Here is an 18627-nt window from a genome sequence, read left to right as displayed (position 1 = left end):
CATATGTTAAAGGAAAGTTGTGTCATCATTAATAAACAACAAATTATATCAACTAATACTGTACAAAGAACAATTAAGCAATCAGGACCTCCGATATCAAGTGCAAAACCTGCTTGCAGGGTATGAGATTAAAGAACAGGAAGTGCAGTGGATATGGAGAGACTGTCACTGAAAAAAAATTATTGTATTATTGACTATAAAGTGTAAAGTGAACTGTAACTGAAACCTACAACAAAATGACAGACTGCTGCTACTCACCGTACAGGGGTGGCATTGAGTCAAAGACCAGCACAATGAAAAAGAATGCTGCAAATACACAACAATAATGGAAATTCTTGGATGGAGAAATACATAAAATAAAAGAAATGCAACATGAGTTTTCTGCTTCTGAAGAGGAACTTTGTACAAAAGCTGAAATATTTCCAGCATTCTTCTTCATTGTCCATTCTGTGACTCAACACCACCTTTGTAGAGTGGGAAGCAACCTATCCATTCCATTCTAGACTTTCCATTGTTTGTAATTTAAAATCATCTTTTGTTTCATTAATAAATGGGCCCCAATGAGAGGTGGCAAATCAAACACTCCGAAAGACCTAGGACAGTTTTGCATTTTACAAATAAAATGCAGTCACTCAAAAGCTTTTTATAGCAAATACGGTGAACAGTGAACATCCGTCAGAATAAAAAGGTCATGTTTCCATATCAAGCGGTTAAAACTAACTACAACAATTTATGATATTTTGACATTTATAATGTATATTCATTACATATAGTAAATAAATGATCACTCCTTTGACAAGTGTATTAAAACACTACTGAGACATATCTCATGTCTGTTCAATGTCAGTACAAATTGCTTTACTGCTTTATTGACAAATTAAAATCTTTGGCCTAATAATAAATATATTTGTATGGACCTACCTTGTGAAAAAAATGGCAATACTTTACTTTCAAAGTATACATAATTACTTCTTTCAGGCCCTCCAGACCAAGCATGTCAGCCAATGTTGCTAACTCTACTATGCTAATACTATCTGGTATGTTGCTTGCTCCACTATAGATGTGGCAAAGTGCAAAATGGACTGCATTATATGAGAATCTGAAAATGCACACAAAATTTGTGAAATATAGCACCTTTCTGCATAGAAAAATAGTATCAGATATGATAAAGAATTCATCCCAAATGACTGAAAAGTCAAAACTCTTCCAATTACTCTAACTGATGACACAACACAAAAACGTAATGTTACTATGTTTACACAATTTATTTATAGGAGTAGCTTCCAGTCATATCTTTCAAAGGTTACTTCAGCTTGTTCGATTTAAATATGATTACTGCATTCATGCTAAAATGTGTCTGCACCATCACAGTAACCATAAATCGTATTGCAGCTCATCTGAGGGAAGGAGCAGAAACACAGACACCTTACAGTGACCAAATTACAACTTGAAAGTAATACTAACAAATTAAAACACACAAAAAAAACAGTAAATTTCAACACTGCTTCACTCTCACACATTATAAACAGTACACATACCGTGACCAGAGACAGTGGTCTTGTGTGTGTGATTTGAGCTTGTGTGGATGTGTGTGTGAGTTTTCTAGTTTAGATGAGGGTCATTTAGCTGAAAGCTTCAATGTGTAGCAGTCTCTGTTGTGCCTGTCTGTGAATGAGTGTCTGCTATATAGCAGTGCATATCAGTCTGTCCTTTTCATAGTATTGTCGTTATTCCATCCTGGATTTTCCATTGTGTAATACTTTCCTGTGATGTGAAAGCAAGTGTCAGGAGTCTACATTTGAACAGGAAGGCAAATTGTCTTCAGCACAACACCATGTCCTATTGGCTTGAAAAGTTGCTTTTCCCACTAAATTATAAAGGGATCTGTATATCTTCAGAATATCTTAGACAGCTGAGATCAGCCATTCTATGTGTGCATATAGACTATTATGTCAGCATTGTAGCAGTTCATTATCATCCCACTGTTGAATCAAGAATCCAGACTTAATACATGGATCAATGGCTAAAAGAGTTGTTAGTCTAATTTGAAGATGCAACCCAGTGTTTCAGCATTTCCTTCACTTTTGCTTGAAGTATTAGTCCCTTTACATTTCTCAAAAGTTTATGGGTTTGATGACCAAAATTTCATTTTCCCACAGTACTGAAGCAATCTTTACCTTTAAATTGGAAACAGGTAACATTTTATCCAGCAACATCAGATTTCCCAATGTTTTTGGTACAATTTGTGTCACAGAAATAAAATCTTTTGGAGAGATCTTTAACATGATGCACAAGTTTAACTGCATATTTGTGTAGTACACAATTATAAATACGAACAGCACAAAATACATCACTTTACCTTCATAAACACACAAACCAACATTGCACTCACTCAGTTTGTTTCCATCAGCCAATCACCGCTCAGGACACACAATGTCAGGCAAATGTGTTTCCAGTAGTAAAACAGATCACTGAGAATCCTTAGTCAATATTCCTTTTACTATTTTGTAAATGAAGTTGGTTGCACCTGTTGTGTAGGCTGGGGACTAGGTTCGGTCAAAAATTGGTTTTGAAATTTGCACAACTAAAGTGCCATATTTGTTTTCATTTTTGGGTTTTTAAACTCTGCCTTCTGGGGAATACAATGTATTCTTTTTCTATTTAGACAACAGGAGCACCCCACATTAGCAAGCTTGCATACTAAAAAAATAAACTAATTTAACTAATGCACAATGTTAAAGATTTCTCAAAAACACACCTTTTTTGTACAAGAAATTGTACAAAATTGTCAGGAAGTGTCACAAAGATAACAAACTGTCACTTCAGTGTAAGACTTGTCACATCTAGAACCATAGTTCCTTAGGCAAAAAACAACTGATCTTAAGATTATATGCAATTCTCGTAGAAAAAAAATAAAGAACCAATTTCAGCATTCAATAATTATCAATTATCAACATAAACTGCTGCTGACAGATTTACAATATTTTTACAAAGCAATGGGGAAAATGCAAAATTTCACAACATTTCATAAAAATTGCTAATTTTGCATCATGTCACTGAAAACTGCATTATTTTTCACTTCATCATTTACGCAAAATTTTCCTGGCCCTGCTGATGATTGATTGACAACGAAAAGTGTTGTAAAAACATAAAGAGGTACACAGTGCTTAAATTGTAGCAATTCCAACATGAGTCTATGTCTAATCTTTTGTTATCAGCTTAAAGTTTTTGCCTCTGAAGATGTCAATTTGCAGTTGACCCAACTAACGACTTGTTTTGTCCAACCTGCAACTTACACTAAGCTGCTTCGTCTCTAAGGGGATGCATGTAACGATCTGTCTATAGCTGCCATTCATTTGCCTCTTTTTATATCACCAACCAAATCTTGCTCTCAGCATCATGCACAGGGGCAGCAGGGTGACAATGGGACGGCTGCCAATGTGCATTGGGGCACCACTGCAGCTATCCAATAGATGATTAAAAACTTTGTACCCATCAGTCATTGTATTACTTAACTAGCAAACTGATCTAATACTTGTACGTTGTACCAAACCAGATCGTTTATTATTCTGAATGTTAATTTGAACTGAGTATTTACAGGCACATAGGGAAATACAAGATGCATTACGTGTGTATAAAAAGTTTCAGAACATAGAAAAGTTATGTTTCAACAAGTTTGAGAGACAGTAATAAACTGTGGTAACCCTTTGAAGAATAATTTACAGTGCAGCTTTCATTGTATGTGGTGTATAGTAATGAAAACTGAGCAGAACATTTACCTCAGAAATTTACATAAACTCTTAGTGTTTGAATTTAGATTTGGCATAACGAAGAACTTTTGTGAAAAAGTAGTCAGGTACGTATTTCTGACCAAAAATGCAATTCTCACCATTATCCACCACACATATTTAGGGATATTGAGTATTAGATCCCCATTGATGGATGTTTCACCTGAATCTGAATAGAATTATTTTTTGAGTATCCAGGAACTGAAGTATGGAACAGATAGCAGTCATTCCATGCTCAAAAAGTAGGTATACCACCAACCGTACATCTTTTATTAGCTGACAGATGTAAACAGCCGATAGCTGTTCATAAAGGGACAATTTGGCCAAACGAAAGGCCTATTTTTCACATTCACTTGTTCCTTGTTCATAGATTGAAAACCATGAAGTCGCAACACAAATAATAATTATCTTTACAAACAGTCAACATGAATCTAGTGTGCTTGGAAGATTTCTGATTTCGTGTGTCCAGAAGACTTCATATAACTCTACAACAGTGTACTAAGAATTTCTGCAAAACAAAACCACAATGGCGCAAACGATATGGCTACTAAGATTCATGTGCTTGCTTTAGTGTTCAAATTCTGCGAGTGATGACAATGCCAACATCATAATTAAAACAGGAAGTCTTTGCTTATGCAGAGTGCAATTCTAACCTTGTTATCATTCGATGCACAATACCTTCATATTGAGATGACCTGTGAATTTCCACTTTAAAATCCAATATAACCAGTTCCCCTGTATTTTATGTTGCCAGGCATGAAACATTTCACTTTACAGTTCAAAACAACTATTGTGACTAACAATACTTACTACTGATACAGAAAAACAATATCTGCAAACTATATGATAAATGATAACAAACACATTTTGTATTTGTTGACATGAAGTTCATTACAACTAAAAATTTAGTTATAGCTGTAATAGTTTCTTACCCTTGTAATGAAATAACATTGCCAGCACTTTCAACCCATCCACCACTAAGCATGGCAGCAAAATACTGGCAGCGAGATGACAAAATGCATTTATGGGCCTTCATCCGTCTACCTCCAACTTCCACAGTAACATCTGGATTTATTTCTTCAAGGAACATCCTCAATAAGTCTTCCCCTAATCTTGACACAGGTGCACTGCGACCAGCACATGAAGATGATGCATCAGTTTCCTCAGTGCTGCCCTCTGAAGAATAATTCATTACCAGTTAACACTAAATTGTCTGCCAAATAATAAAAGCCAGCACTGAAGCAAAAGCGTGGATTTATCTCTACAGAAAGCAAAAATAATCTCTGTGTGCACGCGCACTTGCATTTGAATATAAACTAATACATCATTTAACTACTAACATAGCTAACAGTAGGCAAAAAATGCAACTGACAAGTAAGTAAGCTCAGAGTTCTGCCAAACACTGGGTTATTAGAGAAATGCCAAAAGCTGCAAGCCTGAAGATAAACAAACATATAAAATGGTATACAATAACTTGCAGACCAACAAAGCCCAGAACAGTCCTGACAACTATCTGAAGAAGAAGAAGAAGAAGAAGAAGAAGAAGAAGAAGAAGCACCTATTAAGAGAAAATAAATACAGATTCTACCCAACAGAAACTGTAGCTACAATAAAAATATTTCTAAGTATTTATAACTCTGGGTAAACACACCGTTCTCATAAAAGATTCTGATAAACTATCTCAGAAAAGTCACAAATTATTACATTGAGGCAGTCTACAAATTTTTATTAAAAAAAGAAAGAAAACAGCATCTCAAATGTAGAAAGTACAAACAGTGGTGCTCAGCATAATACAAGATGTGCATAAACCAGAGATGCTGAGTTGTAGATAGGCACAACAAAAAGACTGTCAAACAAAGCTTTCGGCTAAACAGGCTCTCATCAGAATTCCACACACTCAACCAACACACGCGCACACAACCACTGTTTCTAGCTGCCAAGGCCAAACTGCAAGCAGCAGTTGATGGGAGAAGCTGGAATAGAGGGCTGTGTAGTGCTGTAATGGGAACATGGAAGGGGATATGTGGGTAAAGGACAATGACTAACTAAGGTTGAGGCTAGGAGGGTTACGGGAACAAAGGATATATTGTAGGGCCAGGCTGTGAAGCAGTATCGAAATGAAGAATGTCGTGTTCGGCAGTGTGCTCAGCAACTAGGGGTCCACCTGTCAGATGCTATCTCTCCATTCACCAACTGCCTCCGTAAGTCCCATCGTCTGGCCACAGAGGACATTCCCCTCATGACTCAGTACCACCCAGAACTGGAGCAACTGAATCACTTTCTCCACCGGAGTTTCGACTGTTCTCCTCATGCCCTGAAATGAGGAATGTCCTACCCACCACCCCCCCTAACCCCTGCAACAGCAATATTCCGCCACCTACCTATACAACATCCCTGTCCATCCCTACACAACCCCTGATCCCAACCCCTTGCCTCATGGGTCATTCCCTGTAACAGAACTAGATGCAAGACCTGTTCTATACATTTTCCCATCACCACCAACTACTCCAGTCCAGTCACAAGCATCACTTATTCCACCAAAGGCAGGGCTACTTCTGAAACAAGTCATGTGATCTACAAGCTAAGCTGTAACCACTGTACTGCATTCTACATCGGCATGACAACCAACAAGCTGTCTGTCCGCACGAATAGCCACTGACAAACTGTTACCAAGAAACAGTTGAACCCCCATTGGTGCGCGTGCCATCTTCATTTCAATGACTGCTTCACAGTCTGTCCCATCTGGATCCTTCCCACCAACATCAGCTTTACTGAAGTGTGCAGGTAGGAACTCTCCTTGCAGAATATCCCCCGTTCCCATAGCCCCCCTGGCCTCAATCTTCATTAGTCACTGTCCTCACCCATCTAGCCCCTTCCCTGTTCACACATTCCAGCATTACACAGCCCTTTATTCCTCCAATGCACCCAAAGTCTTTTTACTTCTCTCCTTTTCTACTAACAACCCCCACCCCCTTGCACTCCGTCTAACCTTCTGACTGCACCTAGCTGTCCTATCTTCTCTCCACCTCGTTCCTGTATGCTCCCACAAGCAGCACTTTACCATGCCCCAACCCTATCCTGCTATCCCTTACACCTCCCCCCCCCCCCCCCGCCAGCTCCTTACCCCCACCACTGGATGGCTTCTCCCATAATTTGCTGCTGCTTGCGGTGTGGCCTCAGCACCCAGAGAATGCGGTCGTGTGTGTGTGTGTGTGTGTGTGTGTGTGTATGTGTGTGGGTGGGTGTGTGTGTGTGGGTGTGTGTGGGTGGGTGTGTGTGTGGTGGGGGGGCACCTTTTGCCTCTCCCCACCAAATGCTTTGTTGGCCAAAAGCTCACTTTTTGACAGTCTTTTTGTTGTGACCATCTGCGACTCAGCATCTCCACTATACGCTGAGTATCAACTATCCTTTTCACAATACTGTCATTATTCCATTCTAGATTTTCCATTGTTTGATTTTGAAGGTGAGCCTAAACATATGTATAAGCCAAGCCATATAGGCAAAATATTTTTCAGACCAAACTAGAAGATTCAGTTGCAAAGAATGTACAGCATGATGAAAGTCTGGGTATGAAACTATCCAGAAAGAAAAAGCTCCTACCGTAGCACAAAAAGGTGAGTATGACCTGGCAGAGTTGGGGACGTAAAAGAAAGGAAGTAGCTTTTCAACTCATCTGGTAGCTTCAAACATATTTAAATTAAAACCTCTTGACATATTCACACTCTTTTACTTATTAGTATTAGTACACATGTCATGTAATATAATGGACTGTGTCAAGCAAAGTAACTTATGTCATCCAACATGACATGATGTGTCATTAAAGTTTAGGATGCATGGACCCCTCACTGTGGGATACTTCCTATTATAGAGGTATCCCCACTCTCGGATACTTACTATTGTAGTAACATCCCACCCTCTACAAGCACAAAAATTTGTAAGTATTTGTTCTTGTAACTCTCATCATACATGTAACAGGGAGCGAGTTTTGGGGAGAAATGGTCACCTTGGTGAAAAAATATCAACACCCCCCAACACAGAAATAAAGAGATTGATTTAGCACCACCCCAGGAAGAAACACAAAAATGGTACAAATGGCTCTGAGCACTATGGGGCTTAACATCTGTGGTCATCAGTCCCCTAGAACTTAGAACTACTTAAACCTAACTAACCTAAGGACATCACACACATCCACACACATCCATGCCCGAGGCAGGATTCGAACCTGCGACCGTAGCGGTCACGCGGTTCCGGACTGAAGCGCCTAGAAGAAACACCCCCCCCTCCCCCCCCCCCGAATTTTATCCCACTGAGAAAAACTTTTTTAGCTATTACATGTATCCTCTTCAGCCATATGCTATTATATATCGATGTAATTCTTCTGCCTTCCCCAGCGACCCGTTGACATCTTTGAAGTGTCGGGTATTCTGCCAAATATCAGAGCCATTCTTCACCAGATGTTACCCGAGACTGCTCTTCGAATGGAACAGGTCCAGTATTTATATCTGTGGCCTTCTCCCTCCATAGTTGGTTCCAGGCATGCCCTCTGCAGCCTGCGCCCACTGGATGCATTTGTACTGTGTACGTACCTGTAATGTTTATCTCAATAGACAAACGAGATGTATTATTTGATACAGGTGCCAGTTGAATGTCCCAAAGATATATTAATTCGTATTACGCCACATTAATGTAATCTAAGAGGCCAGCAGAAAAATTAAAAATTATCTACCTTCAGATTTTTTACAACACATCTCTTGTTTTAACGCTTGTAACATAGCTCTTCTGTTCTTGTCTGCCAAGGTATGCAGACGTATATTTGTTCTCTATTTGTCTAACAACTAAAAATTGGATAGCTTGTGAAAGAAAAGTATCTATTTCTACGAGCTTCAAGTAACCGTGTTCCCCTCTATGTGCATCATGAACCACTACAGCAAATCTTCGGACACACAGGAATAATCCTCAAGAAGATGACTGCTGCACCACCACCACTGTCATACTACGAGAGAGAAGAGGTAATTATTAATAGGAAGAGAACTTTCACGACTAATCATTTTGAGTACATGTTTCAGAAGACTCAAGGCAGTACCTATCTTCATGTCCTGCATGGGGTTTGTGTAAAAACAATAAAAAATAAAAAAGCTACCAATTGACAGGTGCTGGTGAGTACGATGCTATCATCATACCTTTCTCTCTCACCAAGTTAATTATATTTTTATACAGTAGGCATTTCATCTCCAGTCTGGTGCGCATGCCAGTGCACCGAGATTCTGAAAATGGAACACCAGCGAGCCAACAGGCGTGCCAGAACTAAGTCAGAATGCCTAAGAACACACATCTGCAGAGGGTATGCCTGGAACTGACCATGAGGGGGAGGGGGGTCCAGATATAAATACTGGATCCATTCCACTCAAAGAGCAGTCTCAGGTAGCATCTGATGTAGATAACAAGTTATGTTATTGAAGTATCGTGCTGATATGTTGCAGGCTTCCAGACACAGCAAAGATATTGATATTATATGCTGTTTACTACGGCTGGCAAATCATCTGGATTTTGGGTGCAGAACCACAGACATTAGCCTACAAATTACAAGATGCAGGTGTGCCACCACCTTGCAGCTGAGACAGCTCATTGCACTGAGGAAGTAGGATTAACTCAGAAAAAAGTGTTAATATATCGAGATGTTTTAATTTAAACGTCTTTGAGATGCCAGATAAGTCGAAAAGCTAGTTCCCTTCTTTTATATCCCTAACTCTGCGCAGGACATATTCGCCTTTTTTGCACCACAACAGGAGCATTTTTCATTCTAGTTTGCAGCTTTTACTCTACCATATTTTTGGCAACCGATGAAGATTTTTGTTGACTTGGACAAGACTGATCCAGATTTTTTTTTTTATTGTCTTTCAAACCATGTTGCTCGTGTTAGGGATCATTAGTCTGGCTCCACTACAGTTACCTGCCTGGTAACTTGTGACGAAGCAAGCTGGGACCTCTTTACTTCCTCTCTTGTTTTGCCACCTGCCCCCTTAAATTCATTTTTTAAATTTTTGACAAATTACCATTAACATACATGAGTATAATCTTCATTTCCACAAAAGAGAAAGGTTGGCTCTCAGTCTTAGGAATACAGCATCACGTCTAATTTTGTGCTTAGTTTTGTGTATGTAGTTAATTTCTTTAGACTAATCCTAGTTAATATCTTTTGTTACACAGTGAAATCAGTAACTGTTTCATGACTTAGATTCTACTAATGATAAACATTTGGAAGAAGAACCACTAACAGTCTTAAATATTTATTTGGCTCTATTCTAAAATATATTAACGAAGTCTGCCCTTAATTAATTCCAAAGTAATTACCAGTTTTGTCAAAAGTATTGTTTGTATAACTACATCTGTTAATTACATTATTTAAACAAATAATTTGGCCTAAGCTTTGTAGTAGAAGTAACTGTTTAAAAGGAGGAATTTTTCTATATATTCAGTTAATTGAATGAGTTATGTTTTAATTGTAATTTCAGTAACTTAAACCTCAAACAATGTATAGTTTCAGTACCTATTATTGTGAGGCTATATAAAGGCCTGATTTTTGGTCCCAGGATAGTCATTCCATGGCCAATTTTCAGACGAGAAACCTGTACTGGTTAGGTCAGCAACAATGCATCAACTTAACGATGAAATAAGTGTAACACATATAGGCAGTGTGTTAAAATAACGACAGTGTCTGTTCAATAGTGCCACACGTACCATATTATTCTGCAAGAAATGTGTGGTTAGGTTTTTACTGGTCATAGATGTTCAATGGTAAACTATTGCAGCAGTATGCTGTGTTTGCCTGCAAACTATTAATTTTGGCATGAAATGTTGCAACAAACAATCCAAATTAAGTACGAGTCTGATTGGTTGATATAAACAGAACTGCAAAACAATAAATGCACAACTCAATATTACCAACTTTTCAATCCAGTACGAAAATTGATGAACTTAAGTTTGTCTTGTCTGAAAATAAACTTTCTACACAATAATATAGTAGTCTTTGAAGGAAAACCCAGTAAAACATTTTGTGTTGGCTAGAAATAAGGTGACTTTTTTCTGAGAGTTGTTTTAAAGCAATTTTTGGGTTTGTTTAATTTTCTGCATGGTCATCAATAAAGCTTTGAATGCTTGATCAAACAGTATACCATCTTACAGTATACCATCTTTTACAGGGCTAGGTGACTGGTTTGGTACATACACTGTTTTGCATGTCCAAAGATTTTTCAATGATTTTAAGCCATGTTTAATGTGTAAACAATGAAACAATAATCAACTGTAACGAGCAGTTTTTTTAAAATTATATCTGAATACAGCACTTAAAATGCAATACATTTCTACAAAACACAGTTTCATGTGCAAATGCGTGATTTTTTGCATATAAAATCCGAATGACGAAAGATTTTTGGAACCACACCTTATAATTACTGTAAGAATATATTTTTTACTGTCACCTGTATCACTTTAAACCATCTCAGCATGTGTGACACACATAAAACCAGATTTTACGTGTGTTTTATGTGCAAATTCAGACTGCCACATCATGGCAGTCGATAAAAACTTCACAAAACAACAGGATGACAACTAATTAGATGTATTTGTCTACCTTCATAAATAATTAAAACAGTTTTGCACAAGTTTGAAACATAGAAGTGGTGCATGTAAAAAAACTAACAAAAATCATGTCTTTTCCATGCAAAATTAAAATGAAGCTGGATTTTTGAAAACAAATTTTCAATTTTATCATAAGAATGCATTTTTTGTCTATCTGATTCATTTAAAATCGTTTACGTAGATTCAATTCACATGAGAACAAATTTTACAAGCTACATGTAGTTTGACTTTAAACCATTGCTTCTCAAGAATGGCTCAAAATTATTGGATAAAAAGATTTCTTTTTACTTTATTCATTAATCTACCTTCATGCAAAGTTTCAGCTGATTCATACAAGTAGCGCACTTCAAAAACCTCCCACAAAAATGCAATTCTGCACAGAAAATCTGAACGTAGCAAGAATTTTTTAAAACAGTTAAAACTTATCTTACACAAAGGTCACATACACCAGTTGACCAAATCTGAACAATCGGACTCACTCCAGTCCACAGGTAAAATCCAAACTGTACCATTAGCTGTGCCCAGTTAAAATCCTTTGCAGAAGGAATTAATCTACTCGCACAATTTGCCTGGGCACCAGCTCCAGTTTGTTGTTCAAAACGTGCTTAATATACTGTAACATAGCTACAGTAAGGCAGATGTTCAAATGGCTATACAAAAAGCCACTGGTCCATGCTAGACCAGAATGAAGATACACTTTCAAAAACATACTATGACCTAATATATCTGCATTTATTGCAGCATAATATGAGGAAAAGCAGTTTATATGCACATACAGAGGGGACTGCAATGAAGAAGAAGAAGAAGAAGGCTGTCACAAAAAGCGCTAACAGTTTCTGGAAAGCATCATCAGCTGGTAATTTTCCACCAGAATGTTTGAGGCTTGTGTAATAAGCTAAATGAAGAATCAATGTACATGACCATGGAAGTACACACTGCACCCATGTACTGTGCTTCACTGAGCACGATGTTTACTCTGGAGTGGAAAGCCTTAATAGCTGATCACAATCTGACGACTTCATACTGGAGAAAGCAAAGGAAAAGAGTATGGATTGTTATTGTTGTTAAGAACTGTGTCAAGTGGGATTCAATTTATGTATATGATATTTGTCTAGAGTGATGTTTTGAAGCATATGCCAATAAATTGTCTGTAAATAATTCTACCTTGTTAACTGTAGCAGTATACAGGGCACCTTCATGGAATCTTGGCTCACTTTTAAACCAGCTTGATTCGTTTTCACTGCAACTGTTTAAATGTAAGAGAGATATCATAGCACCTAAGAACCACATTTTTTGGCCCTCATTAATCCAGATTTCTGATTTATCTGGATTCAGTTCTTTGTTTCCCCTTCCTTGAACACGAAAATGTGTGGTATACAGTTGATCCAGTATGGTATACATAGAGTTGTTACGTTGGCACCAAAGGTAACTTCCATCAACCATTATTATGGTCAGTGTGGATTTAGTCCCTACAGAGTTAATAATATGTACCGTTATTGTTCTCTCATTCCCCCGTTTTGAGTGCATGTGAGTGAAATGGTTACACTGAGAAAGAAAGTGGTTGTTTTGATAGACAAAAAGTTGGAAGCACTAAACAGACTAGACAAGGAAAACTGTTGAAAAAGATAGCTGCAGAATGTGGTGTAGGTACATCAATTGTGACAGATGGGAAGAAAAACCAAAATGAAATGGAACACTTGTGCTACAAAATGACGACTAAAGACTATTTTCGGAATTACGGTACAATAAAGAAAGCATGAAATGAAGCACTGGGTGAAGCATTATTTATCTGTTTAAGTGAGAAAAGAGAGCATATGTTCTGGTATCCAGTCCAATCCTGCAGAAAAAGGCACTAAACTTAAACAGTAAGCTAACCAATGGCGATCCTAACTTCACAGCAAGCTAAAGTTGGTTGGAAATATGGTAAGCTCTTTATAGCACATGCCATCTTTCAGTGAAGTTATTTTCTCCAAAAACTTAAACCTAAACCACATTTATAATACAAATGAAACTAGACTTTTTTTATCGGATGCTGTCCAGTGAGATACTGACTTCCAAATTAGATGACTAACTGACTTTGAGATTTCAATGTAAGTTTCCTAACAAACAATAAGGGGAAGAAGGGCCAACAAAATCAGGTATACGCCTACAACTTCATCCCTGTTGTCAGTTTTCCCCCAAATTTATTTTTACAGAGTATCATGGAAATACTGAAACACCTTTTTCCTAATTCTATATGTTAGATACGCATAGCCTCCATAACCAGAAATTAAGCCTGCTCTGATCAAATAAGCCACATATTTAATGCTTCTATGAATCAGGATGGGAGCATGGATTTAGATGGAATGAAGCTTGCTATAGTGAAGCCTCTCCACAAAATACGAAACACAAAGTATCATACCCTCTGTCTCCTGACCACATTCACGAATGTCCTTGAGAAAGTATTGTATTCCAGAACTGTAAGGCACATTGAAAACTTTGACATCATCAGTGAAAGACAGTTCAGTTTCCAAAAAGGTATTTCCACAATTGAAGCTGTATTTTCTTTCAAGAAATCCCTACGTAAATAAATGAAACCACTTGGGATATTTTGTAATCTTTCTAAGGCTTTCGACTGTGTGGATCACAAAATACTTCTTCACAAAGCATGCCACTATGGCATCAGAGGGGCAATGGGAAACTGGTTAAAATCCTACTTCCAAGACAAGAAGCACAATGTACTTTTTGAGGAGAGCAGCAAAACTTGTGAGGGGTAGAGTCTGACAGGGGCAACTGTACTTGGTCCACTGCTGTTTCCCATGTATATAACTGACTTATCTTTTGTCATACAAAGTATACAAGTCCACTATGCTTGCTGATCATATTAGCATTGTGATAAGCATTGAACAATCCACTGGTCTAGAGACTGATGCCAACAAATTACTTCCAAAACTCCTAACCTGGTTCAAAGTAAAATCAATGTCAATAAATCTGAGAAGAACTAATTATATCCAGTTCAGCTCTGACTACAAATTCCCACAGAAGGTAAACTACTGCACCTGACAGCCAGCAAATTACAGAGTACAATGCAACAGATTCCTAGGTTTCAACATAGGTAGCAGGGTTCGCCTGGAACCTCATGTTCTCCATATCATAAAAAAATTGTCCTAGGCTACTTCTGCTATTCAGACAATCTCTCGTATTGGAAACATCAGTGCCGCCAAGTTCACTTACTTCACGTACTTCCACTACGTTCTGTACTATGGAATTATCTCCTGGTGGAATTCACTCACATCAAAGAAAATTTCATTTTGGCAGAAAAGTGCTGTCTGAATTATGTGCAGAGTTCCCTTGAGAACATCGTCTTAATGTCTTTAAGAAACTTAGGATAATTACTACAATTTCCCAATATATCTATTCCATTATGAGCTTCATGGTTGACAAACCTCTGCACTATGAAACCAATGAAATGAACCATGATCATATTATGAGGAAGGAATGCTGACCTCCATTGTGATTTCAAAAATCTAACTCTGGTGCAAAAAAGGAGTACAGTATTAAAATATTTAAATCATTACTGAATAACATCAAAGGTCTATGTGGGGTTTAAATTATTTAAAAATAAAGATATATTTCTTGATAAAACATGTTATGCATGACAAAATTTTTTGACACATGCATAAACCCTTTATGAACACATTTTTACTGTTTGTTATGTATTGCACAACATGTGTTAAACCTTGTATGACTTTTTTAATTTCATTTCTGTTTTGTTCTAGCTTCATGTTTTTATTTTCCCTGCAATTGTTTTTGTGAAGTAACTGTACTTTGTCCTAAGTAATTTACATATTCTTTAACAGGTAACAGCACAGCTCTATTAAATACATAGCTGCAGCACACAGGATAAGGATGATACCATTTTGGAAAAACTGGTAGAAGCCGACCTTGGGGAAGATCGGTTTGGATTCCGTAGAAATGTTGGAACACGTGAGGCAATACTGACCCTACGGCTTATCTTAGAAAACAGATTAAGGAAAGGCAAACCAACATTTCTAGCATTTGTAGACTTAGTGAAAGCTTTTGACAATGTTGACTGGAATACTCTCTTTCAAATTCTGAAGGTGGCAGGGGTAAAATACAGGGAGTTAAAGGCTGTTTACAATTTGTACAGAAAACAGATGGCAGTGTTAGAGTCGAGGGACAAGAAAGGGAAGCAGTGGTTGGGAAGGGAGTGAGACAGGGTTGTGGCCTCTCCCCGATGTTATTCAGTCTGTATATTGAGCAAGCAGTAAAGGAAACAAAAGAAAAATTCGGAATAGGTATTAAAATCCATGGAGAAGAAATAAAAACTTTGAGATTCGCCGATGACATTGTAATTATGTCAGACACAGCAAAGGACCTGGAAGAGCACCTCAACGGAATTGACAGTGTCTTGAAAGGAGGATATAAGATGAACATCAACAAAACCAAAACGAGGATAATGGAATGTAGTCGAATTAAGTCGGGTGATGCTGAGGGAATTAGATTAGGAAATGAGGCACTTAAAGTAGTAAAAGAGTTTTGCTATTTGGGGAGCAAAATAATGGATGATGGTCGAAGCAGAGAGGATATAAAATGTAGACTGGCGATGGCAAGGAAAGCGTTTCTGAAGAAGAGAAATTTGTTAACATCAAGTAAGTAACATCGAATATAGATTTAAGTGTCAGGAAGCCATTTCAGAAAGTATTTGTATGGAATGTAGCCATGTATGAAAGTGAAAAGTGGACGATAAATAGTTTAGACAAGAAGAGAATAGAAGCTTTCGAAATGTGGTGCTACAGAAGAATGCTGAAGATTAGATGGGTAGATCACACAACTAATGAGGAGGTATTGAATAGGAGAGAAATTTGTGGCACAGCTTGACTAGAAGAAGGGATTGCTTGGTAGAACATATTCTGAGGAATCAAGGGATCACCAACTTAGTATTGGAGGGCAGCGCAGAGTGTAAAAATCTTAGAGGGAGACCAAGAGATAAATACACTAAACAGATTCAGAAGGATGTAGGTTGCAGTAGCTACTGGGAGATGAAGCTTGCACAGGATAGAGTAGCATGGACAGCTGCATCAAACCAGTATCTGGACTGAAGGCCACAACAACAACGACAACCATCCTTTAAAGGAAATAAAACTGATACAGTCTCAGCATTTATTTGGTGTTCTACTGGTGCTAGTCTTAATAATAATAATAATAATAATAATAATACAAGGTGTACAACATTGCTTCCACCATTTGCCGATAGGTGGCATCAACGGTACACAGCAGACGAAAGAAACAGATCGCAGATGTCAGGCACTCAGCTTGGACCTCGGTTAACATAACCTCATTCAAACATTAGTTGATTTGTGTCTGCATCATAAAGTTGTTCTTGATTGAAAATGGCAGTTTATGAGCCTAATTCTCGTAATTTGCGGGAGGTGTTACTGTTTTGTTTCAATATGAAGAAAACAGCAGCTGAGTCTCGTTGAATGCTTTCAAGTACGTACAGTAAGGACGCTATTAGTGAAAGAACATATCGTGAGTTATTTCAACGCTTCAAGAACTGTGATTTTAACCTCTTAGACCAGCATAATGGTGGAAGAGAGAATGTTTTCAAAGATGCAGAATTGGAGACATTGCTGAGTGAAGACTCGCGTCAAACTCAAGAAGAATTGGCATGATTATTGGGAGTGACACAGCAAGCCATTTCAAAATGTCTCAAGGCTATGGGCATGATTCAGAAAGAAGGAATTTTGGTCCCGTGTGAGCTGAAACCAACAGATGTTGAGCGTGAACAGTTGCTTCAGAGGCAAAAATGGAAAGGACTTTTATATCGCATTGTGGCCGGGGACAAAAAATGTGTTCATTGCGATAACGCTAAACACAAAAATCATGGGGATATCCCGGCCATGCTTCCACGTCGACAGCCAAACCGAATATTCACGGCTCCAAGATCATGCTCTGCATTTGGTAGGCATCGTGTACTATTAGGTGTTAAAACCAAGTGAAACAATCACAGGTGCTCTTTATCAAATGCAATTAATGTGTTAGAGCAGAGCATTAAAGACAAACGGCCGCAATACAGCGAGAGGCATGATAAAGCGATTTTGCAGCAAGACAATGCTCAACCAACCCCACGTTGCAAAAGAGGTCAAATCATACTTGGAAACATTAAAATGAGAAGTCCTACCCCACCTGCCGTATTCTCCAGACATTGCTTCTCTGACTATCACCTGTTTAGATCAATGTCGCATGGCCTGGCTGACCAACACTTCTGACCTCATGAAGAAGTCACAAATTGGATTGAATCGTGGATCGCTTCAAAAGGTGAACAATTTTTTTGATGCGAGATTCGTACACTGCCCAAAAGGTGGGAGAAAGAATTGGCCAGCAATGGAAAATACTTTGAATGATACATGTGTAACCAATTTGTTTCATTAAAGCCTCAAATGTTGGGGGAAAAAGCGGTGGAAGCAAAGTTGTACACCTTTTAATAATAATAATAATAATAATAATAATAATAACTGGACATAATGTCTGAAGCAACTGTGATTATGGTACTGAACTTTCTGGAGAGAAGAACTGGAGACTTGGTTGCTACAATCCACTGTTGCTTACTCAATCTGCATCTCTCGTGTTTCACAGTTCTGAGTGACTTTTACATCACTCCTTTCTTAACTATTGCTGGTCCAATACAGTCTTTTCAAAGCTCCATTGTTGGTTCCACCCTAGTCTGTACTCTTATTAAGTAAAAATTATTTTCCCCCGTCTTGCCACAAACAATAAGACAACGTAGACTGCCTCTGAGGTAAATGCAGAACGTTACACTGCTAGAAACAAAATTTCCTTTACAGGAATTGCACGGGAATGTAGGAATGAGAGGTATTTCAAATGTCAGTATCATTATGAGCCATCAGCTGAATCATGCAAGATACTTTTAAAATAGCCAAGAGATCACTATGTTTATTTCTAGGACCTGTTGTCACTTATCTTAAAAGCTGTACACATTCCACCTCCACTACCCATGACATTTTTTATGTTCCACAACTTCTACACTAGCTAATAAGCACTGTTCTTTCTCAATAACTAACTAACTTACAATTGTACAGCAATTGACAGGAATTAAGTCATTACTTATGGAAGAAGTAGTTCACATTCTTAATTGCATATGAAGCAATTCAGTTACATGTTTTGGCTCAAATAGTCC

The 18627-nt window shown here is 37.9% G+C and overlaps 1 protein-coding gene across 1 annotated transcript in view; it reads right to left on the bottom strand.

Moving 5' to 3' along the window:
• The window catches only part of LOC124794775, a 196902-nt gene that overhangs the window by 83187 nt on the left and 95088 nt on the right, over window positions 1-18627 (bottom strand). Inside the window, exons 5-6 of the mRNA XM_047258409.1 lie at window positions 4721-4964; window positions 922-1099 (exon numbers count right to left, since the gene is read on the bottom strand). Coding sequence (XP_047114365.1) covers window positions 922-1099; window positions 4721-4964 — 422 coding nt within the window. The remainder of the gene's footprint in view (window positions 1-921; window positions 1100-4720; window positions 4965-18627) is intronic.

Source organism: Schistocerca piceifrons, chromosome 4, assembly GCF_021461385.2.
Source record: "Schistocerca piceifrons isolate TAMUIC-IGC-003096 chromosome 4, iqSchPice1.1, whole genome shotgun sequence".
Taxonomy (NCBI): Eukaryota; Metazoa; Arthropoda; class Insecta; order Orthoptera; family Acrididae; genus Schistocerca; species Schistocerca piceifrons.
The sequence above is the reverse complement of the archived record's forward strand: the minus strand, read 5'-3'. Positions and strand labels throughout refer to the sequence as shown.